Raw genomic sequence first — 27,583 nt, forward strand, 5'->3', positions numbered from 1 at the left:
CATTAACTATTTCAGTGATGATTATTATCACAAATACCAAGTTATTTATCTAATTGTGGTTAATGTGTGAACAGAATTACACCTCTTATCAGAGCTCTAGATGTACCCTTCTGCCTTCACCTGGGATGTAGGTTATTAGTTTATTAGGGTGTTTCATAGCATCTTTGGGCTTTCTCCAGAATCTCAGGTGTTACCAATACCTGGCGTGACAGTCGTGAGGACAGACAGACAAAAGAGAGTCCTACCAGCTCATCAGGAGTTGACTTCAAAAACCCACGTTTGTCCAGGTCAGTGATTCTCAACCATCTCTTGCCAGAAACACACTCCCATAGAGGTGTGGAGCCTCTGTACAGCTCAGCTTTTCTTAACCTTCAGCTATGGTTTTCCTGAAAGAAGTGCATGGATTCCTGTGGGGCAGCAACCAGAAGCCACTGATCTAAATTTCACAGCGGAGGACGGAATGGTTTTCCTTACATAACAGATGTTGATACGCCATTTGGTGACCCCTTCAGAAATACTTTGGTACTTGTGCTTAGTGAAATGATTAAACTCTACATGATAGAATTTATTACTTTATTTTGAAAATATCTCTTAAAACCTATTTTTTCCCCAAGTGATAGAGAGAAAATGACATTGAAGAAGCCAAGGGAATCTGAGAGGAATGTCTCATAGATTCCACTTTGTAAGTAAATTAACATCTTCCAGGATAAGTGAAAGAGAATGCAAAACGTTCAGTGGTTTGTGTGTGTGGACCTGTGTAATTTAAAAATTTTATAGCAGAATTACAATGATACTTATGTAATTGTAATTTATATTTAAGAATAAACCAAATGTCACCCTTCCAATGCTCTAATTGAACTTGCAGCTTAATCTGGCCAGTATCTTTATATGTTTATAAGCAATCAGACATCTGCGGTAGGAGGAGAATTTAAGTGTAAGCTGATAGCTTTTTAGCCAGGAGAGGCCGGGTATAAGGGTTGTCCCCATGTTTGGTCCTCCAGCTGTCTCAACCACAGGTGATTTGAGTGCACAGAATTCAGGAGCCTTCATTTCCACATGTGGGATCTTCTTAAGGCTGGGGGTGCTGAAGTGTTTGGAGAAAGCCCATACAAAATCTTACAGGCAGGAGGAGTACTTTACTTGTGGCTGCATTGACTATAAATGTGGGAAAAATGCAAGGCAAATTTTGTTTTAAGAGATCATGACTTCAATTCATTGAGTATTCCTAGCATAAAATTTGAATAATAAGTTACAGTCTGTTTTCTGAAGTGGAGAGGAAGCGGTGACCGCAGTGACTTGCTTTGCAACACAGATGATCCCCAAACGGGCGCAATGCTCCTCCATTAAATTAAGGGTCAAGCAGCCATTTGCTGGGGTGCACGGTATTATTAGAAACATAAAGGTGAAGAGCTGAAAATGTGCAATAGCTTATTCATTGTTAGCACCCTACAGCTTGGCAGATATTCCCAAGCTCATGAAAATGGTGTTAGGCCTCCAGAGCCAGGCCCATTGGCTTTGTGAGGTACCTGGGCGCCCACCGAGGGCTCGGTGAAGCTGCAGTGGTTCTGTGTGTAGGGGCCGCTGGCCACTTCAAGAGGTGGTCGGTTTAAAATCGAGGCCGTTTGCACACGCCAGGCTGTGGCGTTGCGGGGGGGGCGGAATGACCGAATACCCGGAGCAGGCCGGAGTTTTGGGCAGAGTGGGCCACAGCACCCGCGGGTAAGGCACGGCTCGGGGCGGGGGCTGCACAGCACACACACACGCGAGCGGCGGGTCCCGTGGGCCGCGGGGACAGACACACACACACACGGACACACACACGCAAGCGGCGGCTCCCGGGGGCAGCGCCCGCCATGGCGGCCGCGGGCCCGGCTGGGCAGCCCCCAGCCGTCGCCATGGCAACCCGGAGAGCCGCCCGGCGCGTCCCGTCCCGTCCCGTCCCCTCCCCCGCGCCGCAAGCCGCGTTCTCGCGAGACTTGTCCGGCCCGGCGCGGCGAGGCCGAGGCGCTCCGGGCCCTGTTCAAACGGCGGTAGCGGGGCCGCGGCCCGGCCACGAAATGGCGGAGACCGACAAGCCGGAGGCTGCGGCCGCTGCGCCGCAGCGTGGAGCTGAGGAGGCCGCCGCCGCCAGCCAGCTGCCGCCGCAACAGCAACAGCCACCGCCGAAACAACAGCCGCCACAGGAGGAGGCGACAGCGACCGAGAGCGGCGGGGGCAGCGCTAATGGCGTCAAAATGTGTGTGCGGGGCCGGGCCGGGCGGGCGGAGCGGGGCAGCGCGGCCGGGACAGCGCGGGGGTGCGGCGGGCCCGCCTAGGCCGCGGCGGGGGAACGGCGCCGGCCTCCTCCTCCCCCCCGCCGGGCTCCTCCCCCGCCAGGGGATGGAGCCGCTCCGGGGCTGCGCGGCCCCAGCGCCGAGCCCCCGGTGTGCGGCGGCCAGAGGGGGCCGAGACTGAGGCGCTGGGCAGCGAGAGAGGCCGCTCTGCCCCGCTGAGCTCCGGCGGGTGCACTGAGGAGGCCGCGGTGTGAGGGGAGGAACGGTGCTGGCGGGGCGGAACGAGCGGCGGGAGCCCCGGGCCGTCCTAACGGGCTCTGGCCAGGCCGGTTCTCACAGGCTCCGTTCCTAGAAGGGTTCTGCATTGTTCCTGTGGAACCTCAGCTGGGTGTTCCTGCTCCATGGGGGGATTGCACTGGATGAGATTTCCAGGTCCCTTCCAACCCCTGACATTCTGGAGTTCTGTGATTCCTGGTTTTGTTCAGTTTCCACTTCTCACCATAGCGGTATGTGTTGTGAAGCCTTTGAACTAATCTTTGTTTGCGTGAGAATGGTAAGACAGCCCTATAGTGATTTACTTTTTAAAAACAAACAACCCCACATACATGCAGAAACTTTTCTTGTGAATAGTAACGTTATCACATACAAAATATGCGAACTGTGTGTTATATAGCAAATCTAAAAGGTGTATGAGAGCCAGAAGAATCAGCTCTCTAGAAAAATACTGTGAATTACATTTAATGGGTTTGGTTGTTCTGGATGCCAGGCTTGGAGGGTTGTTGTTCTTTACATGAACCAGATTTTGGCCTCACACCATTGGAGTTGTAGGATCTCTTCTAATCTTGTTCACAGCTTGGAGGCGAGATACACTTAGAGCAGGCCCTGTTGCAGTGCATCAAAGCTGTGGAGATCTGGGAAGCTGACATCTTCTGAGCAGCCCAGGTTTGATACTGTTGTGTTTAAAACATGCACAAGAGATCAAGCTCAATATAAAGCTGCAGGAATAAAGGTGTACTTCATGCCTTTACTTGACTCCCTGTGAAATTCAAATAGTTTACAAGTTAGAGATTTCTCATTACCATAGAACAGCAGTTGGTGGTTTGGTTCTGTTTTCTTTCTTTCCCCTGAGCGTGGCCCTCAGCTTCCAAACTACACAAACTATCATTGAATTTTCACAGGAATTGTGACCCTTTTGCACCCTTGAGGCATAAAACGTTTTATTGACTTTTGGGGTTGCTGCTGTTAAAATAATGACTTAAACTCTCTGTATCTCTCGTTCTACCAGCAATTTTCTTCTTTTCCCTCCAAAACTAAGCATGTGAAAAATCCCAGTCATTTTGTGTGGTAGAAATTACAACTTCATGTTTGAAAAGAATGCAAAGTTCTTGGTAATGGAGTTTCAAATCGTATTTTTTTCTCATATAGTTTCCAGTCTTCCCCAAAACACATGTACAAAGGATTAAGCTGTCAGTGTGCAGGTGCAACGTACTACTTTAAAAAGTATTTCAGTAACCAGGTTTGCTTAGCACTTGGATTAAATTGGAGAGGAATCCTGGTCTCAGCTTGCACACTTGTCTAAATATGTTGTGTTGAGCAGTGGAACTGTTCAGAGCAATAAGCTAAACTGATGTCTGTGCTTTAGAATCATATGCTTTGGACTTCTTGCATTTCTGTCTGATCATATTTACATTGACACTTGTGAGCAGAGTAGTAGAAGTTGGTTTAATAAAACCCCACAGCTTTTAAGGCTTTCATGTTGATTTATCTTGTGCTTATTATTTTGTAGGCTTCTGGTTTTGTATTTATATATGGAAACTTTGTCTTTTGTTTCCAAAGAAATCACAGAAGTTCAAAGGTATTACTTTTCAAAAGGTAAAAATTGCCCCTTTTAGGAGGATGTGTTTGGGTTTTTTTTTTCCTCAAGAAGTTAATGTAGACATCTTTTCCAACCCTAGAAATCTGTTAGTGATTTCACAGGCAAATCATAATTAAAAGTATAAAATTATTAGTTCATTCGAAAGATAAAGAGTAGAAATTACTGGTTTTCCCCCAAGAAAATGTCAATTTGTGGTTTCTGAGACTGCCTTTTCTGTGGTCTGTGCGTGACTAACATGGCATTACTTTGAATGTATTATTTGCTTGACGTTTTTTCAGTATTGAAGGAGGAGGATAAGAGCTACATCCATAGAAGGATCTTGGCCTCCAGCTTGTTCACTGGCCAGTTGGTTTCAGCAGTTTAGTTTTGTAAGGATTGAGGTTTCTTTAATTAATCCTCTGTTTTCACGAGCCCGGCTGTGATCCCCAGAGTGAGCGAAATGTCTTCTCATTTCCCAGATTTAAGAGTTTATGCCAAACTCGTATCCTCTGTGCTCTCTACAGGTTTGTACAGACAGGTCTTGTAGAGCCTGTGGAGTCCGTATTTGGAGACCTGGCTCTTCCTGTGCACTAGATTGAGTACCAAGGGGCTGTTTCATAATCCTTTAAGCAGGCAAGAGCTTAAAAGGCTACAGAGCATCCATTGCTCTAATCCTAAAAAGTTAAGGAAGAACTCGGGTTTTACCAGGGGTCTCACTGGGGAGAAGTTTTGCATTTGCAAATGGGACTGGATTGGAAGGAACTGATTTAAACTGGAAAACCTGATACTGTGCTCTTCCCTTCCCCGCTGTCTCCAGCTCTGTGTTGTTCCCCCCATTTCAGTTCATTACACAGCCACACAAGAATGATATTGCCACCCAGACAGGGTGGTGTGGAGGAGGGATGACACAGAGGGAAGCTGGAGGATACTTGAACCAGATAACACGTTGTTGACTTCGAATGCTTTAAATTTTATGAATACTTAGCCCAGAGTGTCAACACATTTCTCAGTTGCTTATCCTCTTTTAATCCACTTGTAAACACGAGGACTGTGAAGTTCATATCATGAGTGCTTTAGAATTTGGGAAGAAGTCATGAGAGAAATATGGATGCATTTGAATTTATTCCCCCGAGAAAGGTGCCCAAGCTTGAGTAGATAATACATTTAGCTTCATAAAAGGCTACTTGCATGTTCTCTGGAGTGCAAGACTGCCACTTACTGTGTTGTTAATAACTATGCAGACAGCTGAAAAACTCATTTCAATTAATCAAAATAGGTGATCTTGCCATATGTTGCGGTTGTAAAACTGAAATGTGTGTTTTGGCTAATTTTACACCGGAAACTCTCCAGGGTGTCAAAAGGAGATAAAACCTAAGTTTTCTGAAATGGGGGAGAAAAAAGTGAAGATAGTGATGTAATGTAAGGAGGGTTCACAATCAATACTTGTGAAGTTTCTCATTAGGTGTGTGAGATTTGAAGCAGGCATTGACGTATATCTTTAAGTAGCATCTGTTTAGTGGATTATGTTTGGATTCTTTCAGTTCAGCAGTTTGCCTTTTTTAAAGTAGCAATGCGGGCGCCTTGATCCTCTGTTAGCATGCGAAACCACCTCTTGACAGTCACACTATCAAGAGTGCTGAAGAGTTTTGGATATTTCATCTAATTCTGTTCGAAGTGTGTGGTTTTATCGAAGTTGAGATTTGTGCTGCTTTAAAAGAGAGGAAGGAAATTTTCCTGCATTTTCATGTAAAAACAAAAAGACTTTAAAAGGAGAACAGCTGCCATTGCTATATTGTCGAAAGACTGAGGAGCAGAAGTCCGTTATGGTGTTGTTTCTAGCGGATAACGCCTGGTGACTTGGTTAGTCTGAGATGCAGAGCATACCTTAATGTACCTATTTCCTATGCGGTTAGCAAGTTTGCAAATTCTACGAGTGTTAAACCATGAAAGAGCATCTGTTGTCCTTTATTGAATTTTGGTTTCTGTCTAAAAACGGTCTGGCACAAATTGTGAATCAAAACTATCTCCATAATAAAGTGTAATTTGATTTACAACCTATTAAGAGTTGCTTTTTAGATATTATTATTATGTTGAATGAAGTGTACCAAGCTGTTCCATAAGTTAGACCGTTTCGACTCTCACTTCTCTGGTGGCTATTGTATAATGTAGCCAGGTCTGATGTGAATATTATTGAAGCACCAAAGTAACAGATGCTGTAGCTTATTTTTCAGCTATACTGTGGTATTTTGATATTTGTAGTAGTTTCATAGTACCATATAGCTGGATCTTGGCATACATAATGGAAATGGAATGTGACTGAAGTAGCAAGATGTGCTTGCTTTACTTACGGTAGTGAATAAATCTATGGTAACATTTTTTGTTCTAGATAAAGCGGCGTATTTTGGAATTAGACCGGTAGCATGAGTTGATTTTTATTAATTTGGAAAGCAGGATTTGACACCCTGGGAGTTCCAATAGCATAGGGAGTATACTAGGAAGTATACAGCTGTATCTGTAGGAGATACAATAGTCTAATGATCCAACACAAGAGTAACACGTTTTTGGTTTTGTTGTTTTTAATGTAGGGATAATGATGAGACAGCAAAAGAAGAGAAAGCGCCTGCAAAAGAGAAGTATGCTGCAAAACCAAAGGCGATCCCTTCTCTTGGAAATAAGAATAGATTCCACCCCTACGCTAAGGACAAGAATGCAGGCACTGGAGAGAAGAAGACTATTAATCGTAATAGAGTTTTTATTAGCAACATCCCGTATGACATGAAATGGCAAGCTATTAAAGATCTGATGAGAGAGAAAGGTAACTTATTCCTTATAATCCACTTCCCGTAGAAAGGGGTAGAGCTGAAATGGAATGTATATGTCCTTTGAGCCACACAGATTTGATTTGACTTCTTTTTTTTTTTTGCCTTGGTACATCTATCTCCCTTCCCCCTCTTTCATCTGAGACAATTGCATTATAGGGTAGGATGGGTAACTGAAGTGCTTACGATCTTCTGCCATTCTAGTGTGACAGTAGAGAGTACATGCATGACCTCATGACTCTTAAAGAGATTGTGTTTCGTCTAGTTGTAGTCTTTGTAGATTATTTTTTTAAGGGCTGTTGTACTTAAGCAACAGATTTAGTGTGTTAACATGAATAATAAAGGATGTCTTTCAAAAGTTGTTTTGTATTTCTTTGGTGGAATCTGGCTGTGGAATTATCTTTGTCTGCATTGTCACTACTGCCATGACTGTTTGTCTGGAGATGTGTATTAAAAGCTTGTTACTATTGTTGCAGTTCCGATAGAGTAATCTTACTACCCCAAACATTTGATTTTAAGTTTGGTGTAAAACAATGCTAATATATGAATTCTGTAAAAAGTTAGTTCTGTGTTTTCTTTGAAAAAATTGATTCTTCAAAAGTAATGCAAAGCACACTTGGCTTTTAGGCTATGAAAAATGCCAACCCCCCCTTCTGTAACTGCTGGTTTATCTGTTGTAAGGTGACGTGACTATTCGATTGGTTTATTTACTGAAACTTCCTACTTTAGAAAGTGAGTGGCTTGCTGTGAAACATCTGATGAGTAAATTTAGTTATTATTGAAGGCAAACTTACTATTGAAGACATTCAGGTAGAAAGTCACCTTAAAACAGGTGTTGTGAGTAGGATGATAAATGTAACACTTTCTAGTGAACGTTGACGTTTCATTTGTGAGGTTAAGGGACTGTGTATATCTGAATTTGTTCACCAACTATATCATACTGGCCAAAATATGATCTGTAGTATGAATTAGGTTAAATATAGTTGTTTGGTTTTAGCTTTTGAGAATGTGGCTGCTGCATATTTCTGAAAATTAGCTAAATTCTATAGCCATTGGCAGGAGGTATGTTGGTCTGGTTTTGATTGTTGGTGAATAATAGGTGCTGCTCTGTAGAGTTGTGCACAGGGGCACAGTAAAGAAAGATACTGGTGTTTAAATGCATTGTCTCTTGGTATTTTCCCTTTGTATGTCTTATGTAGTTGGTGAGGTTACATACGTGGAGCTGTTTAAGGATGCTGAAGGAAAATCAAGGGTAAGTGCCGTGGGCAACAATCTGCTAGAGGTGTAAAAGTTCCTCAGCAGTTTTATTTTTGTATAATACCTGTACCAGTTATTGGAAAGTAAGTTTCATTTTTACATTGATTTTCATTATGATAGCCTTGAGGATTTTGTCTTAGAAGTAGTCTGACACTTCCATGCAACTCAAGCTAGCTGGCTGTAAAGGACGAAATACTTCTGTAAATGTTAACAAATGGCATTTCCTTAATTCTTTTTAGCCAACATCTTTGTTTTGGTACAAACCTGTTGCATACAAAGGATGTTCAATAAACCACTGATTTTATTTAAATTTTGTTAGCATAGAATTCTCTTCTTGAGGCCAATGAGTATAAAATGTTAGCTAAGAAAATACTGTTTGAAGTGCCTGATTTGACAGCTTTGCAGGGTTGGTACCCTAAACACTGGATTAATGTATTTGCTTTCTTAAAACTAAATGGATGGAGATGGTTTGTAGCCAGCAGAGTGCCAGCAATGAGGCACCGAGAGTGATGATTGTTAAAGCTCCTTTGTCTTCTTAAAAATAGTCAAAAGTTTGGCCAATAGTAGCTCCGAACCTGCAAAGAGAACATGAGAAATGCAGGTTTTGACTCTTAACTGAGGTCGTATCAATTGTTGTAAATGACTTTCTTTAACACTTGTTAAAACTAAAACATGCTGTCAGCTTTGCTTTACTCAAAGCAATCCTCAGCTCTTTGCTTTATTTGAAGGATTCTGGTGCAGTCAATAGGTGATTTTCTTACAAAGTAATTTCTCAATTACGCTTGTAATACTGCAGAGGTATGCAGGCTCCTTGTTCATCATACTCGTATGCTTCATGTAGGTAGATTTGACTTCTGTAGTCAGTGTGAAGCTTTTAAGGACACAATGAGTGTCTTGATTGTTTTTTTTGTTACGTTTTGGGGCTTTTTTGCTTTCCACCCTTTCCCCACCTCCTCTCCCCAGTTGTCCTTACATGGATCTGTGTGGCATTTTTCCAATTCTCGTTTGGCTCAAAGAGAATAAAAGATGATGCATTCTCTTGCATTTGAAAGGTATGTATGTTGGGAAAGTAGGAGCAATTCGGATTGGCTACCACTAAAGAGCATATATTATGGATTTTGAAGCTGAGAATATCTCCAATAGTTATTGAACAGTGAGCTGGGATCTTTAACTAGAATCTTAAATGCTCTATCATATGTGCTGACTGACTTGTTATTTGTTTTTTTCTCTTTACATATGATGACAAACCATGATGGATGTAGGGTTGTGGGTAAGTTTCTTTTTCTCCGTGTGTAGAAACACACTACTATCCAAACATTCTGCTAATTTTAACATTTTAAACTTGATTTTAATACTCTGAATGTTTTGTTCCTTCAAAGTGTGGTTGAATTCAAAGATGAAGATTTCGTTAAGAAAGCATTAGAAACTATGAACAAATATGATCTTAGTGGAAGACCCCTGAATATTAAAGAGGTATGGTTATTGCTGCTGTTTTTAATTCAAAATAGTGACGATGCTATAAGTAATGAGATGACAATACATCTTAGCTGTGTGATTTCCGGTTGAATTTTTTGTGCTGTTTTCTTGGTGCGCTGATGTACCTGGTGGCTTGCAGAAGGTCTTGGTGCTGTGCCAAGCGAACTGACAAAAAACGTGTCCTAAAGTCAAAATAATCTAATGCTGTTTTTCTTTAAAACAACTTTAACTTCATATTCTTACTTTAGCGTCATCAGGTCTTTTCCAACCTAAATGATTCTATATTTACATTGCTTATTACTTCAAGATATGGCACAGGATGAGCTGAGTATCAGATTGCTATGTACGTGCAAAAATGGAGCTGGAAGTAGAGAACTTGTGCTGCCTGGAAAGTGAAATTTATATGAACATGTCTGTTGTAGTGTTGTTAGCATATGACAGTGTGTGATGCAGTTCTTTATGTCTATTAACAAATAAAAACCACCCCGAACCCTAAATTAATTCAGTTCTTGGAAGAAGATGCCAGACTGACAGTCCTATAGATTGAAATCTCTTCTACTTGTCCATAGGCTAGGTACAGCATGTGAAGTGGCAGTGCACGCTTCCTCAGCAAGTGCTTTGCCAATATGCCTCAACCCTCATCCGAAAGGACCCACCTCTAGAGGTGAGGGAATTAGGTCTCCGTGCTAATTCAGTTCTTGATCCCTCTGACATGGACAAGGATATTAGTTGATAATTTTGCTGGGTTTATGTGGAATTTCAAAGAGCACCTTTTTGTTTGTTGCTGGTCCTCTTGCTGACGATTAAGTTGGCGTTGTTTTTGCCCGTGTTTCAGGATCCTGAAGGTGACCACGCTCGCAGGGCAATGCAGCGTGGAGGAGGGCAGTTTCCAGGAGGACATGGACCTGATGTGGCACCTGGAATAATGAATTTACCACCCTCTATTCTCAATAATCCAAACATTCCTCCTGAGGTTATCAGTAACTTGCAAGCAGGCAGGCTTGGGTCCACTATTTTTGTTGCTAATGTAAGTTTGTTTTATAACTCTGATATTTGATCTTTGTAAAACGTATTCGTGCATAGTTCAGTTTTAAGATCAAGAGGAAATTGGAAATGAGTTCACAACTAAAACTGCTGGATATGTATTCATATTTTGGACATGAAAGTTACATTAAACTCTTGAGGCTGACACGCGTTTTGAATTATTGCACAGTCATCTGTTGATTTGACAAAAATATTTCATATGTCTATTTACAATTGCATTTTTTAATTAAATACACACTTCAGTTTATCTGGCTGGTTACTTAGAGTAACTCCAGCTGTTACATTTGTTGGAGCTTCATAGTTTCTTCTTTTGCACGAAAGACGACTGTGCAAGGGGAATGTGGGAGTACAGCCGCTCTTGACAAGAACCCACCATTTCTCAATGTTAGTGTGTCAATTAAAGTAAAATACATGTATGTAGTATAAATCATTGCTTTGAGTTGACACTTTTGGGCTTGGTTGCAGTGTGTATATATTACAAAATCCTGCTTATTTACATATATCAAGCATTTTGTGAAGCTGAAGAGTTAATGCAGGAAACCTCTTCCAAATGCAATGGGAGAGCAGAAATGTGCACTGAAATCACACGTGTATTTCTGTGTGTAAGCTTGACTTTAAAGTTGGCTGGAAGAAGCTGAAGGAGGTGTTCAGCATTGCTGGAACCGTAAAGCGTGCAGACATCAAAGAAGATAAAGACGGCAAGAGTCGGGGAATGGGAACAGTTACCTTTGAACAAGCAATTGAAGCCGTTCAAGCAATCTGTATCCTTGAGGTTGAGAAATAATCGATCAAATACAGATTAGTCTTTAATGACTTCTGATAGCATAGTTTTGCAGATGGTGCTTATTTGCCTTGTAGCTAGTATATAAGGACTGGAGTGCCATACTGTGCAGATAACGTTTTGAATAGCGACTGAGTTTACTGCTAAAGTCTATAAAAGTCTATAAAAGATTAAAATACGTGAGACTGTGACGTGTGAAACTAACTTTTATATACCTAACAGCTTGTGTAGTCTCTTCTAGCCTTTGAATTGGCGTTCTCAAGATTAGGAAAGAAAAGATAAGACTCATAAAAATGGTACAGAAATAAAATAAGTTATTACAGTGATTATTCTGAAATAAATTGTCTGTTGTGGTTGGATTTCTTGACTTGCATTTCTTCAGCTATGTTCAATGGACAATTCCTGTTTGATAGACCCATGCATGTCAAAATGGTAAGTTACTGATGTTTCTTTCTACCTTACATATCTCTGCCAAAACACCGAAAGGATTGTAACATAACATCCTTGTTTTTTATCAGGATGACAAATCAGTTCCTCACGAAGATTTCCGTGTGACAGACAGCAAAGCTTCACAGTTACCTCGTGAGTGCACGCTCTGTCTTCTACTCCTTGCCCTTAAGTATACGTTGCTATAGAGCCTTGGAACAGTTTAGTAGTACTTTTGCTTACTGTGGTCTCTTTATGATACAGAAGAAAATCTTTCTTCTGGTGATACTGATTTTTGTTTCCAAGGTGGTCTTGGTGGCATTGGCATGGGACTCGGACCAGGTGGACAGCCCATCAGTGCAACACAGTTGAGCATGGGTGGTGGAATGGGGAGCATGGGTCCAGGAGGTAAGTCTGTGTTCTTCATTTTTAAGTTTTACAGAACTTTATGTTTAAAATTGTCATTTCTGTATTTGAAAAAATGACATACTTTTGACAAAGCAAGCCTTGTGTCCTTGTGTAGTGTGCTTTCGAGATGTTAATTGTCTCTGCATTGCTTTAATTCATTAGGATCTTACCCGTCTTCTAAACAGTGTTTGTCTCTTTGGTTTGAAGGTATGGGAATAGACGGTCCAGGATTTGGCGGGATGAATAGGATGGGAGGCGGTACGTGCAGTAAAGTTAATTTGTATTAAGTATTCTTTTAATGCTGTGTCGAAAATGCTTTTTTTGTTGTTATTTTACAGGACTTGCTGGATTTCGTCGAATGGAAGGAGTGCCTAATATGGGAGGATTTGGAGTCAACCGAATGGGAGGTAGGTGAATGCTGTTCCCATCCACTTACTAGTTTGCTAATATTTATTCGTTAAAAGCCCTTCGTTTAGGAATGGGTAGTGTACATGAGTTTAGAGGAAATACAGTCAATGGCATGGCTGGAGACATAGGAACTAGCGTGGGAGTGAAGTATTTAATAGACGCTTCTGAATTGTACGTTAAACCCACTTCTGTTTAATCAAACAGCTGTGAAACAAGTATTGTATGAACATCAGCTGAGATGTATATAACAGAATATTTCTGGTTTTTTGCTCTGTTTTCTGCAGAAATGTTCCGTGGTGGAATGGGAGGAAATATGGACAGAGATTTTGGCCGTAGTGAAATGGCATTGAACCGTGGTTTTGGAGATTCTTTTGGAAGGATGGGTATGGTAACTGTGAACTCTCTTGTGGCAAATTGCAACGTGGTATTGGAAGAACCTTACTAGAAGAAGAGGAGGCTTGATTTCATTTGGTCATCTTCCTCTGTACCCTTTCCCGCAGTCATTACTGCAAGGATGTAATCTGAGTGTTTATTGAAGCCATCACTTAGGATGGAGGTTAAAGTGTGGGGTTTTTTTAATCTGTAAAACATAAATAACAATTTGAGGAGAGCATTTAGCTTCATACTGTATATTGTAGGGATTTATACATATAATAGTTAATAGATAAAATTTTTAATCAGGCAAGGCTCTAGTGAGCTCCTGTTACAATACATGGTGTTCCAAAAAGATGGACCGAATTTGACTTCACTGTATCTCTGCAACCACAAACTGCCCATGATTGAAACTCTTACCGCTGGAAAGGGCAGGGCATAGAGTTTCAAATGATTACTCTTTGATAACTCAATAAACCGTTTGTAAATTTTTGTGCAATTGTAACATGTTGCCATTGTGAAATCTACTACTTTGAACTTGGGTCCATGTTTTTGAAACACCATGTATTTAGGTTAATGGTATCTTAGAAGAAGATGCTGTGAGTGCGTTTGGCTTTAGTACCCTGCCAGTTTTAAGGAGGGCATTGGTTGGTGAAAGTGAGGATGTTTGGTTTGCAGCAGAATCGTTGGAGTTGCCGTTTAAATTGGCAACATTTTGAAGTATCAAAAAAATCCAAGGTTGTGTCATAGAGCATCTCCAAGCATATAATTTTTTGTTGGTGACAAGGCAATGGGCGAAAAAATACAGGTAAAGGATGCCTCTGAGGGCAGAAACAGCTGAAATCTTGCTTAAGATTGAGCTTTCAGGTTGGTTTTGGTGGTTTTTTTGAAGTGCATCTTAGACTGCTGGGGAGGCTGCTTGGTGTTTCATTGCGAGACCTTCTCTGGCCTAATGAATAAATATAAAGATCTTCTTCATATGCAAACTGTTGGCTGAAGTACTGGGATTAATCCTCCTTGTGTTCACAAGCTGTATTGTTTTTAAAGAGGCTAGTCCTTATTTTTGAGGTCTTGCTATGGCTATGACAGCGTGTTGACTGAGGAGACAAATATTTCCCACAAGAGACTGGCAGGGAACAATTGTTGCTGTTTTGAACTGTGTGGAGAAAATTAATCTAATGGAATACCCAGCGGTGACCTTTTTAGATATTAAAACAATGATGTCTGGCCTAAAGATGATGGTTATTGATCTATTTTTGCCATAAGTGAAAACTGAACTGCTTGTTTTAGGTATGAAAATCAAGCAAAATACATGCAGCTGACAGTTCCGCTCCGTTCTGCAGTGACAGGAATGTAGTTCTTTTGGGTTTCTGCACTTCTGCAAGCTCCCTTGGGATCACTTTCCTGAATATTAACACTTAGATGAAAAGAAGGGTTTTCACCTCACTCTAGAATCAGTCTCTGCTGTTGTGGAGATGCCAGGTTTTGCCAGATAGCTTTTATTAAGTTTCGATTCCCTTTCTCCCATTTTCCTAGCAAATTCCACAATTCACTTTTCGTATGCAGTAAAGAAAGACATTGGGAGAGCTCTTCATGGCTTTTCCATTCATTTCTTAAAAATGGGGAGAAAACAGGGCATTTTTGTACCACGAAGTTCAAATAAGATGAACCCTTCGCTTTTGAGGCTGTTCTTCCCTATGTGGGAAATGGCTAATTTAGTTTAGGGTGTTTGTGCTGCTGGCACAGGGGAGAAAAGCCAGAAAGAAATCCTAGTAGCTTAAATCCCATCATAGAGAAGGAGGAACTAATGTTACTTACTAAATGTTTCCTATTTAGTTTGAATAATAAAGGTAAAAGCGCTCTGTAGAGCAGAACTGCCGGGTAACATGCGATCAGCTGTTGTCACTCACTGGTGTTTCAGTCTATGTCACCTTATTGTTTTTCCTGTTTAGGTGGGGCGATGATCGGGGTGTTTGCAGGAGGAATGGGAGCTCCTGGCATGGGCCCGTTGAGATCTGGAATGAGTAGGTTCATTTGTTTCAGTGGAATGTAAATGCACAGGCAATGTAACATGGTGAATATATAACTGTATCAGGGGATTTTGTGTTGTCTTGCCAGCGTTGGAAGAAGTAGAATTCTGTTGCATGTGACTGCAAGTCTAATGGTTTTTAAAGCTGTTCTGTTGAGGTAAAAAGTTCAGAGGAAAGCTTGCTAATACTGTCTTTCCCTTAATCTTAGTTTTGAAATGAGTTCTGGTTTGGAAGGAGAAGTGATTCAAGAAAACTTTTGTTCCAGAAAAAAAGATGAATAGGCACAGTTCTTTGTGTTAACTTCATGAAGCTGAACTTCAGTAATCTCTCGTCATTTACATAAAAAATTAGCCTTGGATTTCAGATTATCACTCAGTTTAATCTTGCGAAAAAATCCAATACTGAGTTTTTATTACAGCGAATGTCTGAGATCCCCAGGCTGGAGCAGATGAGAAACGCAAATCCTGCTTGTGGGGATCTGGAGAGGTGGAAGGCTTAAAAGAGCATCCCTCGTGAATGATCTTGATAGTTTTGCTTTACATTAATTTTTAATTATGAATTCAGAACGATTATAATAGGATATTTGAGTGCCATTGATCTTAGTTCTTTATGTAATATTGTTCATTGCACATATCATAGGCAAATCCATGCTCTTCAGAGCACTTGCAGTAACATCTGTTCTCTGCAAAATCCCCTTTCTCTACAAGATTATGTCATTAAATGTGGGTATGGCTGCACTAAGTAAAGCTGAATGTGAATGCAGGAAGCAAAATAAACTATAGCATATACAGTCAAATTACATATATCTTGACATTGCCGCAGTATTGATCTCTTCTTGGTACATAGTATCAGATTTTTATTAATTAAACTGGACGGCCTTTACATCTTAATTCTTCACTCATGCTCAACATTTTACTACGTTAGACAGTGTGACTAATAGCTTGATGCAGTTTACTTTTATTTTAGAACTGACTCTTTGTATCTCCTAATACTTTCCCTTAAATTATTAGCCATGCTGCTAGATAAACCACTGTGCGTGTATGAAGCAATGATTTATGTTACAGCAGTTTTATTGAAGTTATTTTTCTCCTGATACAAAATAATAATAATTATTATTATTATTTACAAAATACTTGTGTGTTTATTACTAGAAAGAGACTTTTATTTTCTCCTCCTTTCCTTTCTCTGCGCAGGTGGTGGAATGGGTGGTATGAACAGTATGGCTGGAGGAATGGGGATGGGGATGGATCGGATGAGCTCTGGTTTTGATCGCATGGGACCAGCTATGGGTGGAGGCCTGGACAGGAACATCGATATCGATCGTGGCTTTGTGCCTGGCCCGATGGGAGGAGGCATGAGAGAGAGATTAGGCTCTAAAGGCAACCAGATATTTGTGAGAAATGTAAGCATTTGAATACATACAAACCATGAGCTTATTTCGTTGATTACGTGCTCTTTTTCTCTTTGTAACATTTTGTTATTGATGCTGTTTTACTCTAGCTTCCTTTTGACTTGACCTGGCAGAAGCTAAAGGAGAAATTCAGTCAGTGTGGTATGTATATGGATTTTATCCCTGCTCATTTCGTGTTTTATATGGTGTGTGTTAGACATGGATAGGAAGACGAGGTTGCTGCTTTATCCAGAAGGGTCTGGCTGGCCTCATCTTCCTTACTTCCCCGAGCTTTCCTGAGTTGGAGAGATCATTTTTTAGCACGACAAAACACATGAGACCAAAGTAGAGCATGGGCTGTGTTGGTTCTGAGTGCTCAGCTGCTATAAACTTCAACTCATTCCATTGATGAAAGGACTGTTTGAACTTTTTTGAAGGAGGTATAATGTGTCCTCTGCCCAACACAGCGTCTATAGCGTAGTGTTTATTTTGAGACAAATGCGTCCAGGTTATGCATTACTGCCAGAAACTGTGCTGCATGAAATCAGAGTTAAAAATTTTGCCAAAGTGGCAGATTATTTTTTATGCAAATAGTTGATCCTGATGAGCACATTTGCAGGCTGTGTTGCTTCCCCTTTCTGTTAAGAAAGAAAGGCTCTTTTTATGTAAGATGAAGGATTGCTACAAATATCCAATAATTCTTTTGTCTTTTCACAGAAGTGAATGAAAAATGAAGCTGGGCTGTAGAAATATATGATTGTTTTGTTTTGAAAACGCACTTTCAGAGCGGAAAGCTTTAACTGAATTACAGGGTGGCTTTTCTTATCTTGGAGAGACAGAAAAGACAATTTAAAACATACTGCTGATCCCTAAGACAATCTGCGTGCAGCTGCTTACAGTTTTGATATAGATTAGAACTTGCAGTTCAGCTATGAACAGTTTTCAGGTGTTCACATGTTTGTAGCTGGAGGATATAGCAAGACAGGTTCTTCTTTCTTTTTAAAGTCTTAACTGCCTCAGCAACTTTCAGATTTTTTAAAAATCACAAGCACAAATATAAGCAACAGATTTTATTCATGCCATTATCCTAAGGAAATGTTAGGACCATGTCTCTGTAAGTTTCATTTCTTTCGGTGAAAGGCCAGTCCTCTATTATATGATATTTAAAAATAAGTAGTATGTCTTTTAGGGCAATGTTTCTTGTTCCTAGTGACATTTGGGGGCTATAACACCATAAGCAAAAACTCGTGAGCTCCAGGTGTTGAACGTTCCCTGAGGTACCAAGACATCTATATACGAATGTTGCCTCACGAGTTGAGCGCGTCCAACCTTAAGAAAACACTGCAGGAACTGAATATCCCGTGCTAGCGTTCCACCAAGCCTCTAATTTTGCTCTGTGGCTTCTCAGTAACGTTGCTTGATCATTGTGATTGCTTGATCTTTGTGTTTGCTTGATATGTTGCCGTGATGAGCACGGTGCATTGAACTGTGGTTCAGTTAATGCCTGGCAGTAGTTGTGCATCGGGCAGTGTCTGTACATCAAACACAAAACCTTCCCTTAGCTTCTAGGGCACCTTTTTCAAACTTGAGGTCAAATACAGGCGTAGTTCATCTTGTGCTGGTGTGAAGGAAGGATTTGAAACAGTGGGTATTAATTTGGCTTCTTCACTGCTGTTTTGAGCTGTGTCACCTTCCCTGAATGAGCGAATGTACCATCACTCTGAAAGTGCTAATTTCACGTGTACCCCTAGATGAGATATTCAAATGCTTTTTTAACGCTTCTTTAAGTTATTAGGGCACTGAAAACTTGAAATAACTGCTTTTTAACTTATTTATTCAGGTCATGTAATGTTTGCAGAAATAAAAATGGAGAATGGAAAATCAAAGGGCTGTGGAACAGTCAGATTTGACTCACCAGAATCTGCTGAAAAGGCCTGTAGGATGATGAACGGCATAAAAATCAGTGGCAGAGAAATTGATGTACGCTTGGATCGCAATGCATAATTTAAAACTGTATGTTCAGGAACATTCCTATGTCTGTTTAGCTTCTCTATCCTAGTAAGTCATTTTTAGTAACATTGTATGCTTATCAAAGCTGTAAAAAGAACTTTTAAATCCCACCAGCCTTTAACAGTATAGTGTTTAATATACTGTGATACTTGTTAACGGAATCTTACTATGTTTGGTTTTTAAAGACAATTTGCCTGATTTTTGTTGTTTTTTTAGAGGTACTGAGCACCTGCAGGTCGCTGTGGACCGTGGAAGCTTGGGATGCTCAGCGCCTTTGGAAAATTAGGCCAAGTGTCTCTAGTCATTCAGTTTAAATGAATGGTTATACTGTTTTTAATAAAATAAGCCATTTTCTCTGTTAATCTCAAGATTGCATAGTGGGATTTGTTTAGCGGTTTCTGATTTTTATTTCCCCCCAGCGTGTACCAGCGTTGTAATGGAAACACTAGATGTCTTTTTTGCAGCATTTCTGTTTTCCATGTGAGTTGTAGTCATACTGTAATTCCTGACTCTAACAGAAAGGGCTCCGATTAGCTGTGATGTTTTTGTTCTACTTAATATTACTTTGATGACATGACTTAGTTCTGTAAATAAGATTTAGAGCCCAATGGGAGTTTTGAATGATTTTGTTTTATTTTGACTAAATGAAGAAACTGATCTTTCTCTCCTGCTTTTATTCTTTTCACCAGTATAATCACCGATTAAAACTAGTTACCGCAGACCCTCGTAGGATTGTTCCCTATGATGCCAAGTTCATATAAAATTGATAATGTAGTAAATACTAAGTACAGTACAAGGCAAATTGCTCCCAGTTTTTGATCTATTTTCCAGCCGTTGAGGTGAACTGCCAGCAAAATAAAAACGACAGAACAGACGAGAGAAATGGCTGTGTATGTCAAACCACTGCTGTTCACTTCTATGGGTGCCGACGTATTCATGAAGGCGGTTTTTATAAACCAGGGTATTCCCAAACACAGCATATCAAATACGTTGGATCCCACAATGTTAGACATAGCCATATCTCCGTTTCCTGGAAAAGAAGAAATACAAATCAGTCTGCTTAATTGTGTTGTATGAAATTGCCAAACTGTTTTGGAGGAACAAAATGTGAGCCCTCAGTTTCTCACAGAGCACTCTTTTCATTGAAAGAACTATAGTTGTGGTTCTACAGAACATGCTTTTGGGTATCACAAGCATAAAAATAAGTCCCTACGTCACCAGCATCTGCGTAGTTGCACTTAAAATAAGCTAGACAGGCTATTACCAGTTCCAGTCGTGTTTAAAATACCAAGACCTACAGTTGTGTGTTGCGGTAGAACTGTTAACGCTTGGTCAACAACAGATCAAACCAATCTAGAACACCTCTCTGAAATACTGAGGGCTTTTTAAATGCCTGAGCCACAGCTTCTTCAGGTAAGCTATTTATTTATTAGTAGTAAACTTCAGCTCTAGAATCTGGAGCAAAAAATTTGAAGCTCCTCCTTGAATTTCTGGAAATGTTGACTAGAATTCTTTTGTTAGTACCTTGGAATGAGCCCGAATCCTAAAATCTTTACCTTTCCGAGCCACCAGCACGCTTGCAACTGTATCTGGTACGCTTGTTCCTGCTGCTAGTAACGTGAGACCCATTACTGATTCTGGAATTCCCAGCGTTTCACCTGCAGTTGATAAATAACGGTAGAAAATGCAAGTGTGGTGTTAGTTTAAGTTTCATCCAAAGAAATTGCTTTGGGCTTTGTTTGCTGGAGAAAGGATTAAGTAATCCTACGGTAATTTCAAAAGGAATCCATCAGACGACTGAATATGAAGTAACCGAACCATGAAGCTGTTAAAAACAGTAACAACGAAATATCACCTTGTCTTTGGTCTTCAATCGAATTAAAAAGGAGTTGTAGTATAGTAACCATCTCACTTAACGAGTTTCTCAAGGACCTGAGTGGAATGTCTCCAGTGACCAGGACAACACCAATTACAGGCTTTTTTCTTTCAGATACAGTAGGATTTTAAATATCTAACAATTTACTCCTTTTATTTTCCTCAACTTCTAGAAAATATTATAGTCTTCTGTGTTTTTAGGCATCTCATGGTTAGTGCTCGAAAGTCTCGTGAAGCAATAACTCTTATAATCACCCTCTTTAAAGTGGGAGGGGGAAAAAAGCACCTGTATTTCTTGGGGAAGAGCATCATTAAGCTCATTACACTACTCCACTGCATGGCTTTAGTATTTCACTCCAGTTAGAAAGTTCTTTTATTTGAGTCAGAAGAATCAAAATGCAGAATTTATAAGTGACTTGAAGGTGCAAGGAATCCTTTAGAAGTGTGAGTTTCTTTAGGTAGATGCTGCTGTAAATTAAGAGAAGCTTTAAATTGTTACTAAAGCAGCACCTTATTTTTCCCCCACTTTTCTTTGTTGGCCCCGCATATCCTCTAAACATATTAATATCTCACTTAAAATACAAGGATTCAGCTCTTCAAAACTGTTTCAGCAGTGTACAATTCATGAGCATCAATATGATGAACTATTTGATACATCTATTCAAATTATTAAGTAATTCGTTTTTCTTGAAATTTTTGTTCACTAAAAAGTATTTTTTCGTTTGTTCGTTTGAAACCTGCATTTGCAATATTTGGACATGAATGGGAACAGTCTTAAAAGAAGAGGTAAGGGAGGTAAGCAGTGTTGGCTTAGTAGGTTCCAGCTTAGTCTGCAGCAGCCCACTACATTTATGTGGGGAACTATTTGCTGGTTCAGAGGGACTAACGTGATCCTGGTGCAGAATTTGTACTGGTATTTATTCTTCAGTCACTCCTAATGTAAGAGATCTGTAGGATGAGGGACCAAGGAGTTCAGCTTTTATAAACCACCCATGCTGGAAAGTAATGGTTCCTGCCAAGCAAACCAAGATGAAATAGGAATGAACCAGCCTTAGGTACTGAACGATAGTTTCTAGCCCTCTGAAGGTTATAGGATAGAATCTAAACTCAGGTGAATCTAAATTTTTTGTTTTATTAGATAGATTTATCCTCTATTTAATGTATAGGGTGTTTGGTTTTTTTTCTGGCAACTGACCATAAAGAGAGAATGATCTTATTTTTCTAGACTTTAGATAATTCTGTGTCTCAGTAGCAATATCTTGCTCTAAGTAGTCAAATATTCTTTACTAAGTACCAGAAAGGTGTACTAAGTTAGGTTTGTTCTTGACCATCAAAATTGAGTCCCCAGCTCTGCCTCCTGTGTGACATTCTGACAGGCTGTTTATGTGCTGATAGATGAGTCACCCTTCGTGGAAGAACTGGGACTTAAATATAATGTATGTAATGTTTAGTGGTTTGACATGTAAATAGAACACGTTAGACCTAGAAGTAGTGGGGGATGGCTCTTCAAGGTGGAGTAACTGCTACACTGTTTGAATCCCCAGCGTCCCTGCCTTCATATGAATTATGCTCCGTGTAGCAGAACAGCAGTAACTCCTTTGAATCCCGTTTCAAAGGCTTCCAGCATCCAGACAGTAAACCCTTAGGTACAAGTGGAAAACGAATCGGCCGTGGAGTAAACGTGGTGGGTGTTGTATCCAGCGATTACTACTAATTTATCTGTTTCTGCACTGAACAAGGAGTTATTCATTGAACTTAAGTTGAAAACAAGTTTAGGATGCTGAACTAGCAGAATACTTGAGTAGGATTAGTGAGCTATAATGTGGAAATGGCAGGCTTTGTAACCTTTCTTTCTTGTTCAGAGGTTTGTTTTATGCTCGTTCCTAAGATGAAAAAATGGGTTTTTCTCAAGCTGACTGGAGAAACAGTGAAATAGGACTTATTAATACCATAAGATATTATTAAAAGAACGTTTTACCCACAGGTTCATATCCCTTCTCTCACTTAAATGCAATTCTTCTACTAGTTCACTTTATGATGCAGGTTTCTAAGAGGTATACATACCCACATACTCCCCCTGAATGTTTAATTAATGTGTGATGCTATAGTTGCAATAGTATAAAAATTGGGGGGGGCAATTAATTTATGGCCAAACCTCTCATTATAGTGTTCAGGAAAAAATGCAGGTATAGAGATAATGGATCTTTTACAGCTATGTGAACAAATGGTAATTCAGGTGACGGTAAGCAGTCTGAAGCAGCTGAAATCTGAAGTGGTTTTCATTAGATGGAAGAAAGTGGTAAACTAAGCAGTCAAACATAAGCTTTTGTTGGTTTTGTTAGTTGTTTTCTTACAGCAAAGTATGTGTTGCTAAACTGACTGTTAATTGTGGAAATGAAAACGTTTCACAGGGAGAAAACTCACAGTGATTCTCGATTGGTTGATTCTGTATAGCAGCGGCAGTTTTGGTACCTACCTACTATTGTTACCATCCATACAAGAACGTAAGTTATCGCAGAAATCCATGCTGCTGAAACTAAAAATGTCACCATGAACCAGTTCCTCCAAAACTGTCTTCTGCAATCTGGTACAGTCAAATAGAGTAGTGTAATAATGGGAAGGGATAACACCCACAAAATTCTCTTCATATCTGCCTCCGGCATGGTGAAGACACTGGGATGATCTGTTGAAGGAAAAGTATCTATTTTAAATGGTAGCATTAAGTTTGAATCCATAGCATACAGTCGTATTACTGGCCTCTACTTGTGTCTTACCCAGTACCTACATCAGACCGGACAAAACTCTGAGGTCAATGTTATTACCATGTCACTGGGAGAGAACCAAAGCGGATGAAAAGTGAACTTTTCTATAACGATTTACACAAAACTTTTACCAAGAGTAAGCACCAACTGCTGGTTCTTACTTAAGTGGAGAGGAAACTCATGATCTGCGGCCACACCATAGCTGTTCCTTTATGGACTATGAACCTGCCGCTGTCATAACAAACCAGTGTATATTAGTACAGTACCATTGTGTCTTTGGGCCAATACTGCATTTTACAAGCAGTGTTGCTGGGAAGTTAAAAACATGCCCAGCACAGACCGATTGATGGAAGTCTGCTGTTCTAATATTACACAAATGAGCAGCTATCGTAGCAGCTAACTTCCTATAAATGCCACTACTCTGCTTTTCCTTAATGCTGTATTGCTGGGAAGAAGAATGATTTACTTAAATACTATGCTGGAGTTCCTTTGTGAGCAAAATCTTAATAATATCCCAGAACCTCCCCCTTGTTAGAACTGATGCAGACGGGCATGCAGAGTGCTAGAGACAACTGTAATAATACTGTACCTTCTGAGATTTCATGGAGCCCGTGCAGGCTTGTTGAAAGTTGAGGGTAGTCCTGCTCATCTTGAAAAATCCCACTGTCTGTCCTTGACCGTTGATGAATTAGGGGTCCACTCTCCTCCCTCCATCCAACCAGCGGCTGCTGCTCGCCGTTCGCTTCCATAGCTTTTGTAAAACATGTACAGCAGGGACTGAACTTTTTCATGAGGTATTGGTTGATTTTAATGTCAAAACATAGTACCAGAATATAACACCCATATATCAATAATAAGGATGCACTTTCATACCTAGAATGAAAAATAGATTTTACATAATGTGTAATATAAAAAAAAGCCCTACTCTTTAACTCATTAAGCTGGCTGCCATAAGGCGAGAGAGAAAATTTGCATGAGTAGCAAAAGGAAAACACAAAAGCAGCTCTTTGCAGTTGCGTGGCTGGTGTCCCCATGTCTTTCAGCACTTTGATTAATTCCCCTCCCCGCAGGTTCTCGTTTGTGTGTCGTATAGCTGCATGTTTTCCAGGGGATCTTACTGACTGAGCATCTTCCCGTTGTGGTTCAAGAGGGGATCATATGTGCTGCTTTGAGTTAGAAAGTTCAGGGAGCTCATGCTGGACCTGGCCGACTTGTTGAGGCAACAGGAGAGTCGGTGTTAACAGGAAAGAGTTAAAACATCAGAAGCTCATGCTCTGCTTCTGGCAGACATGGTTTTCTTAATGGTGATGCTATCAAAGGCAAGGCTCAAAAGGAGTAAACCAAGAAGACTAATTGCTATGCTAAACAGTGATGATAGAAATGGTGTACAGACAAACCTATGCAGATCAAACTTTCCAAATGTGCAGGTTTTGCTTGTTTAGGTAATAATCTTTACAAGCATTGTGACTTTCTACGTTTTTTAAAGCCAACAGGATGTTTATTTCTGTTAGTGAATGGCAGTTCGGGCCACTTGAAGTTTGGGTTGGTTTGCTTGTTTTTCAAGATACTGTCTCTCTGATCTCCAGTCAACGTGAGTTCAACACTACCTGTGCTCTTACCAGTAAATGGTGTTGTCGGCTATCATGGCGAGGACCGCCGCCACACTGATGGTGTACGCCAGACAGTCTCTGAACAGCGGCCAACAGGATAGCCTCGAAACCTGCAGACCACAGTCATTTACTTCCCTTAAACTTGTCTGTAATACTTTCACTAAGTGCTGTAAATGCTGCATCGATATGTTGTTTCTATATTATGTAAAAATTTAAGATTCTTAGGAATGACTTAAGTATGATATTTAACAAGTTAGTGTTTTTAAAAACTTTCATAGCAAGTTGTCTTAAAACTGATTACTTGCAGGTTTTGCTACTAAATAATAAACTTGGCAGTTGTCATAGGAAGTCTCTCTTGGCTTTTGTTGTCGAATCAGAAGGGGTAACTGGCTCTTAGGAGCAGAACTACGGAAGCTGATACGTACCACGCTGGAAAGCAGCCCACACGCTGCACAAATACCAAGAAGATTATAGATTGCTGATCCAAGGATGGTGCTGATGCCGATATCTCCCTTTGTCACAAAGACTCCTGTAAGGAAAACCACTCCGGTACGTTTTGGTTCGGAAAGGAATTGTGGATTCTGAGGAGTCAAAAGTGTGTCTCTTACCTAGAAAAGCGGTGACGAGCTCTGGAGCAGAGCTTCCAGCTGCCATAAACGTTGCTCCAGCAACATCTTGAGAGAGGCCAAGGCCTGAGGATAGAGAAAAACATTGCTTAAAAATGGATACTTCAGTAGTCTGTACCCTTTACCTGCATTAGTATATAACATTAGAAGCTACTACAGTTTAATAGAACGAACTTTGCTTCCTTTCATACAGTTAATGCATTTATTTGAAATTGGTAAAATAATGTATTGAAAACATGGCCTCAGTTTTGGGGATAATTTATTTCTAACTTTATTACAGAAACTAACTTAAGTAATTAAGTAACGTTCCTTGGATGTTAGCGTGATGTTGCTACATGATCCCTGTCAAGTCTGTCTGTCTTCCAGGGAAATCCATGCTACCGTGTCTGCTCGTACCAGAAGCACTGAATTCAAACCAGTGCTGGGATCTTAATCAGATTTTCACTTTGCATGGACAGTGTAGGAGTTGGGAGTTGGTGTCGTGCTTGAATGAAATGAGATTTCTGTTCTGGTAAGCTGACTGTTCCTGAAATGTAACTGTGGATCAAGTTCTCCACGCTAAGAACACGGACATATGGCTGACGGTGGGAGAAGCCTGACAGATGCATATTTATTATCAACAATCAAAAAATAGTTCTACAGCAACGTTTAAGGTTACATTTTCTCTAAGTGTTCTGCTTTGGAGAATGTTTTCCAGTGCTCAGGAATGAGTTTCCCTGGGGCATTTTTATAATTCCTGGCAATTAAAAGCTGAACTCTCAGCCAAGACCATCTCTGTAATTCAGTGGTCTGCTGAAGCCCCGGGAATTATTACAGGTTGATTAGATTTCACAGAACTGCTGTGACCGTGCTGCACTCCTTTCCCTCCTGTGTTATACCTTCCACATGCAAACAGTAGCTCGTTCTGATACTTGTTCGCTACTTTGGGACAAAAACAGAAACCTGAGCAAGGTGCTTCACTCCTATGATTTCATATGGGGAGAGTTTTGGCTTCGTGTTTCCCCCATACCCTCTTTTGGTTTTTTGCCAGTAATCTGCACATCCTGACCACAAAGTTACGTTGTCAGTTCAGTTAATACTGAGCGAGTTTTAAGATTTTCCTTCAGACCTGAGGAAAACAAATTTTAAATGAATGCCTGTGCAGTCAGAGTACTTTTTTTTCAATATAACTGATATATTGTGTCAAATTCCATATTGAACTGATAAGTCTAACTATGCACTGAGATTCTGAAATTTCTTTAGTTTTGTCTCCAGAGCACTCTGACGCTTTTTTAAAGAGAATGTTCTACACCAAACTGCTCAGTTACACAGGAAAAAGATGAGGATGTTCACTTACATTCACTGATGATCTCTAGAGAAGGCAGGAAGTAATCATCGCACACAATGGACACGGCCAAAAACATGTAAAGTATAATTATGACATAGATAACAATTCCTCCATCCCTTCTCTCCTGCGGTGTAAAAAATCCTTCAGGGAACTCGGAAGAAGGCAGGACACAGCCCGTCCGGTTTTCTGGAAATTCAATACAAAGGCGTTACACATCCTGACACCTTTCTGTTTTTCAGGCTGGAGTTCTGTGGCTTAGAACTACAAATGGAGTAGTGGATGTCTGCCTTTCCAATAGGTCTGGTTTTCATTTAGGCGCAAGTGCAGCTGCGGCAGCGCTGATAAAAGTGCGGGAGTGTTGCACGCTCGGGAAGGGGGATCGGCCAATCGCGCATCTCACCGCTGTAGGTGCGGGCGGCGCCGTACGGGCATCGGCGCCGTGCGGGCATCCCCGGCCCCATCCCGCCCCTCATCCCCGTACCTGCAGCCCCGGCCCCATCCCGCCCCTCATCCCCGTACCTGCAGCCCCGGCCCCATCCCGCCCCTCATCCCCGTACCTGCAGCCCCGGCCCCCAGCGCCAGCAGCACCAGCAGCGCCCGCCGCGCTCCCGCTCGCATCCCGGCCGCTCTGAGCGCGGGAGGCGGTGGCCGGCGCGAGGCCCGGGAGGGTCACGTGAGGGCCACGCCCTGTCCGTCCCCACATCCACCCCCCCGCGCACCGGCCGCTCCCCCCGGGACACCCCCTGGTGTCCTTCCCGGGACACCCCCCACCCCTTCCCGGGACACCCCCCACCCCTTCCCGCGGTCCCGCCGCGCTGGGCTCCGCAGGCTTCC

The 27,583-nt window shown here is 41.1% G+C and overlaps 2 protein-coding genes across 2 annotated transcripts; one reads left to right on the plus strand and one right to left on the minus strand.

Moving 5' to 3' along the window:
- The first annotated feature begins 1,965 nt into the window (after window positions 1-1,965).
- On the plus strand, window positions 1,966-25,144 carry MYEF2 (myelin expression factor 2). Its single transcript, XM_065847801.2, has 17 exons — window positions 1,966-2,236; window positions 6,714-6,943; window positions 8,147-8,199; window positions 9,467-9,474; window positions 9,584-9,677; window positions 10,516-10,707; window positions 11,332-11,485; window positions 11,888-11,937; window positions 12,024-12,087; window positions 12,238-12,339; window positions 12,547-12,597; window positions 12,678-12,746; window positions 13,032-13,130; window positions 15,072-15,143; window positions 16,343-16,551; window positions 16,650-16,701; window positions 18,380-25,144. The coding sequence occupies exons 1-17, from the start codon at window positions 2,058-2,060 to the stop codon at window positions 18,541-18,543; spliced, it is 1,842 nt and encodes a 613-aa protein (XP_065703873.1). The 5' UTR covers window positions 1,966-2,057; the 3' UTR covers window positions 18,544-25,144.
- Window positions 19,257-27,390, minus strand: SLC24A5 (solute carrier family 24 member 5). Its single transcript, XM_065847802.2, has 9 exons — window positions 27,307-27,390; window positions 26,759-26,935; window positions 25,405-25,488; window positions 25,222-25,325; window positions 24,806-24,906; window positions 23,776-24,059; window positions 22,901-23,107; window positions 20,106-20,207; window positions 19,257-19,579 (listed from the first exon to the last, which is right to left on the minus strand). The coding sequence occupies exons 1-9, from the start codon at window positions 27,365-27,367 to the stop codon at window positions 19,257-19,259; spliced, it is 1,443 nt and encodes a 480-aa protein (XP_065703874.2). The 5' UTR covers window positions 27,368-27,390.
- Window positions 27,391-27,583: the final 193 nt, after the last annotated feature.

The sequence above is a fragment of the Patagioenas fasciata genome, chromosome 12 (genome assembly GCF_037038585.1).
Source record: "Patagioenas fasciata isolate bPatFas1 chromosome 12, bPatFas1.hap1, whole genome shotgun sequence".
Classification (NCBI taxonomy): Eukaryota; Metazoa; Chordata; class Aves; order Columbiformes; family Columbidae; genus Patagioenas; species Patagioenas fasciata.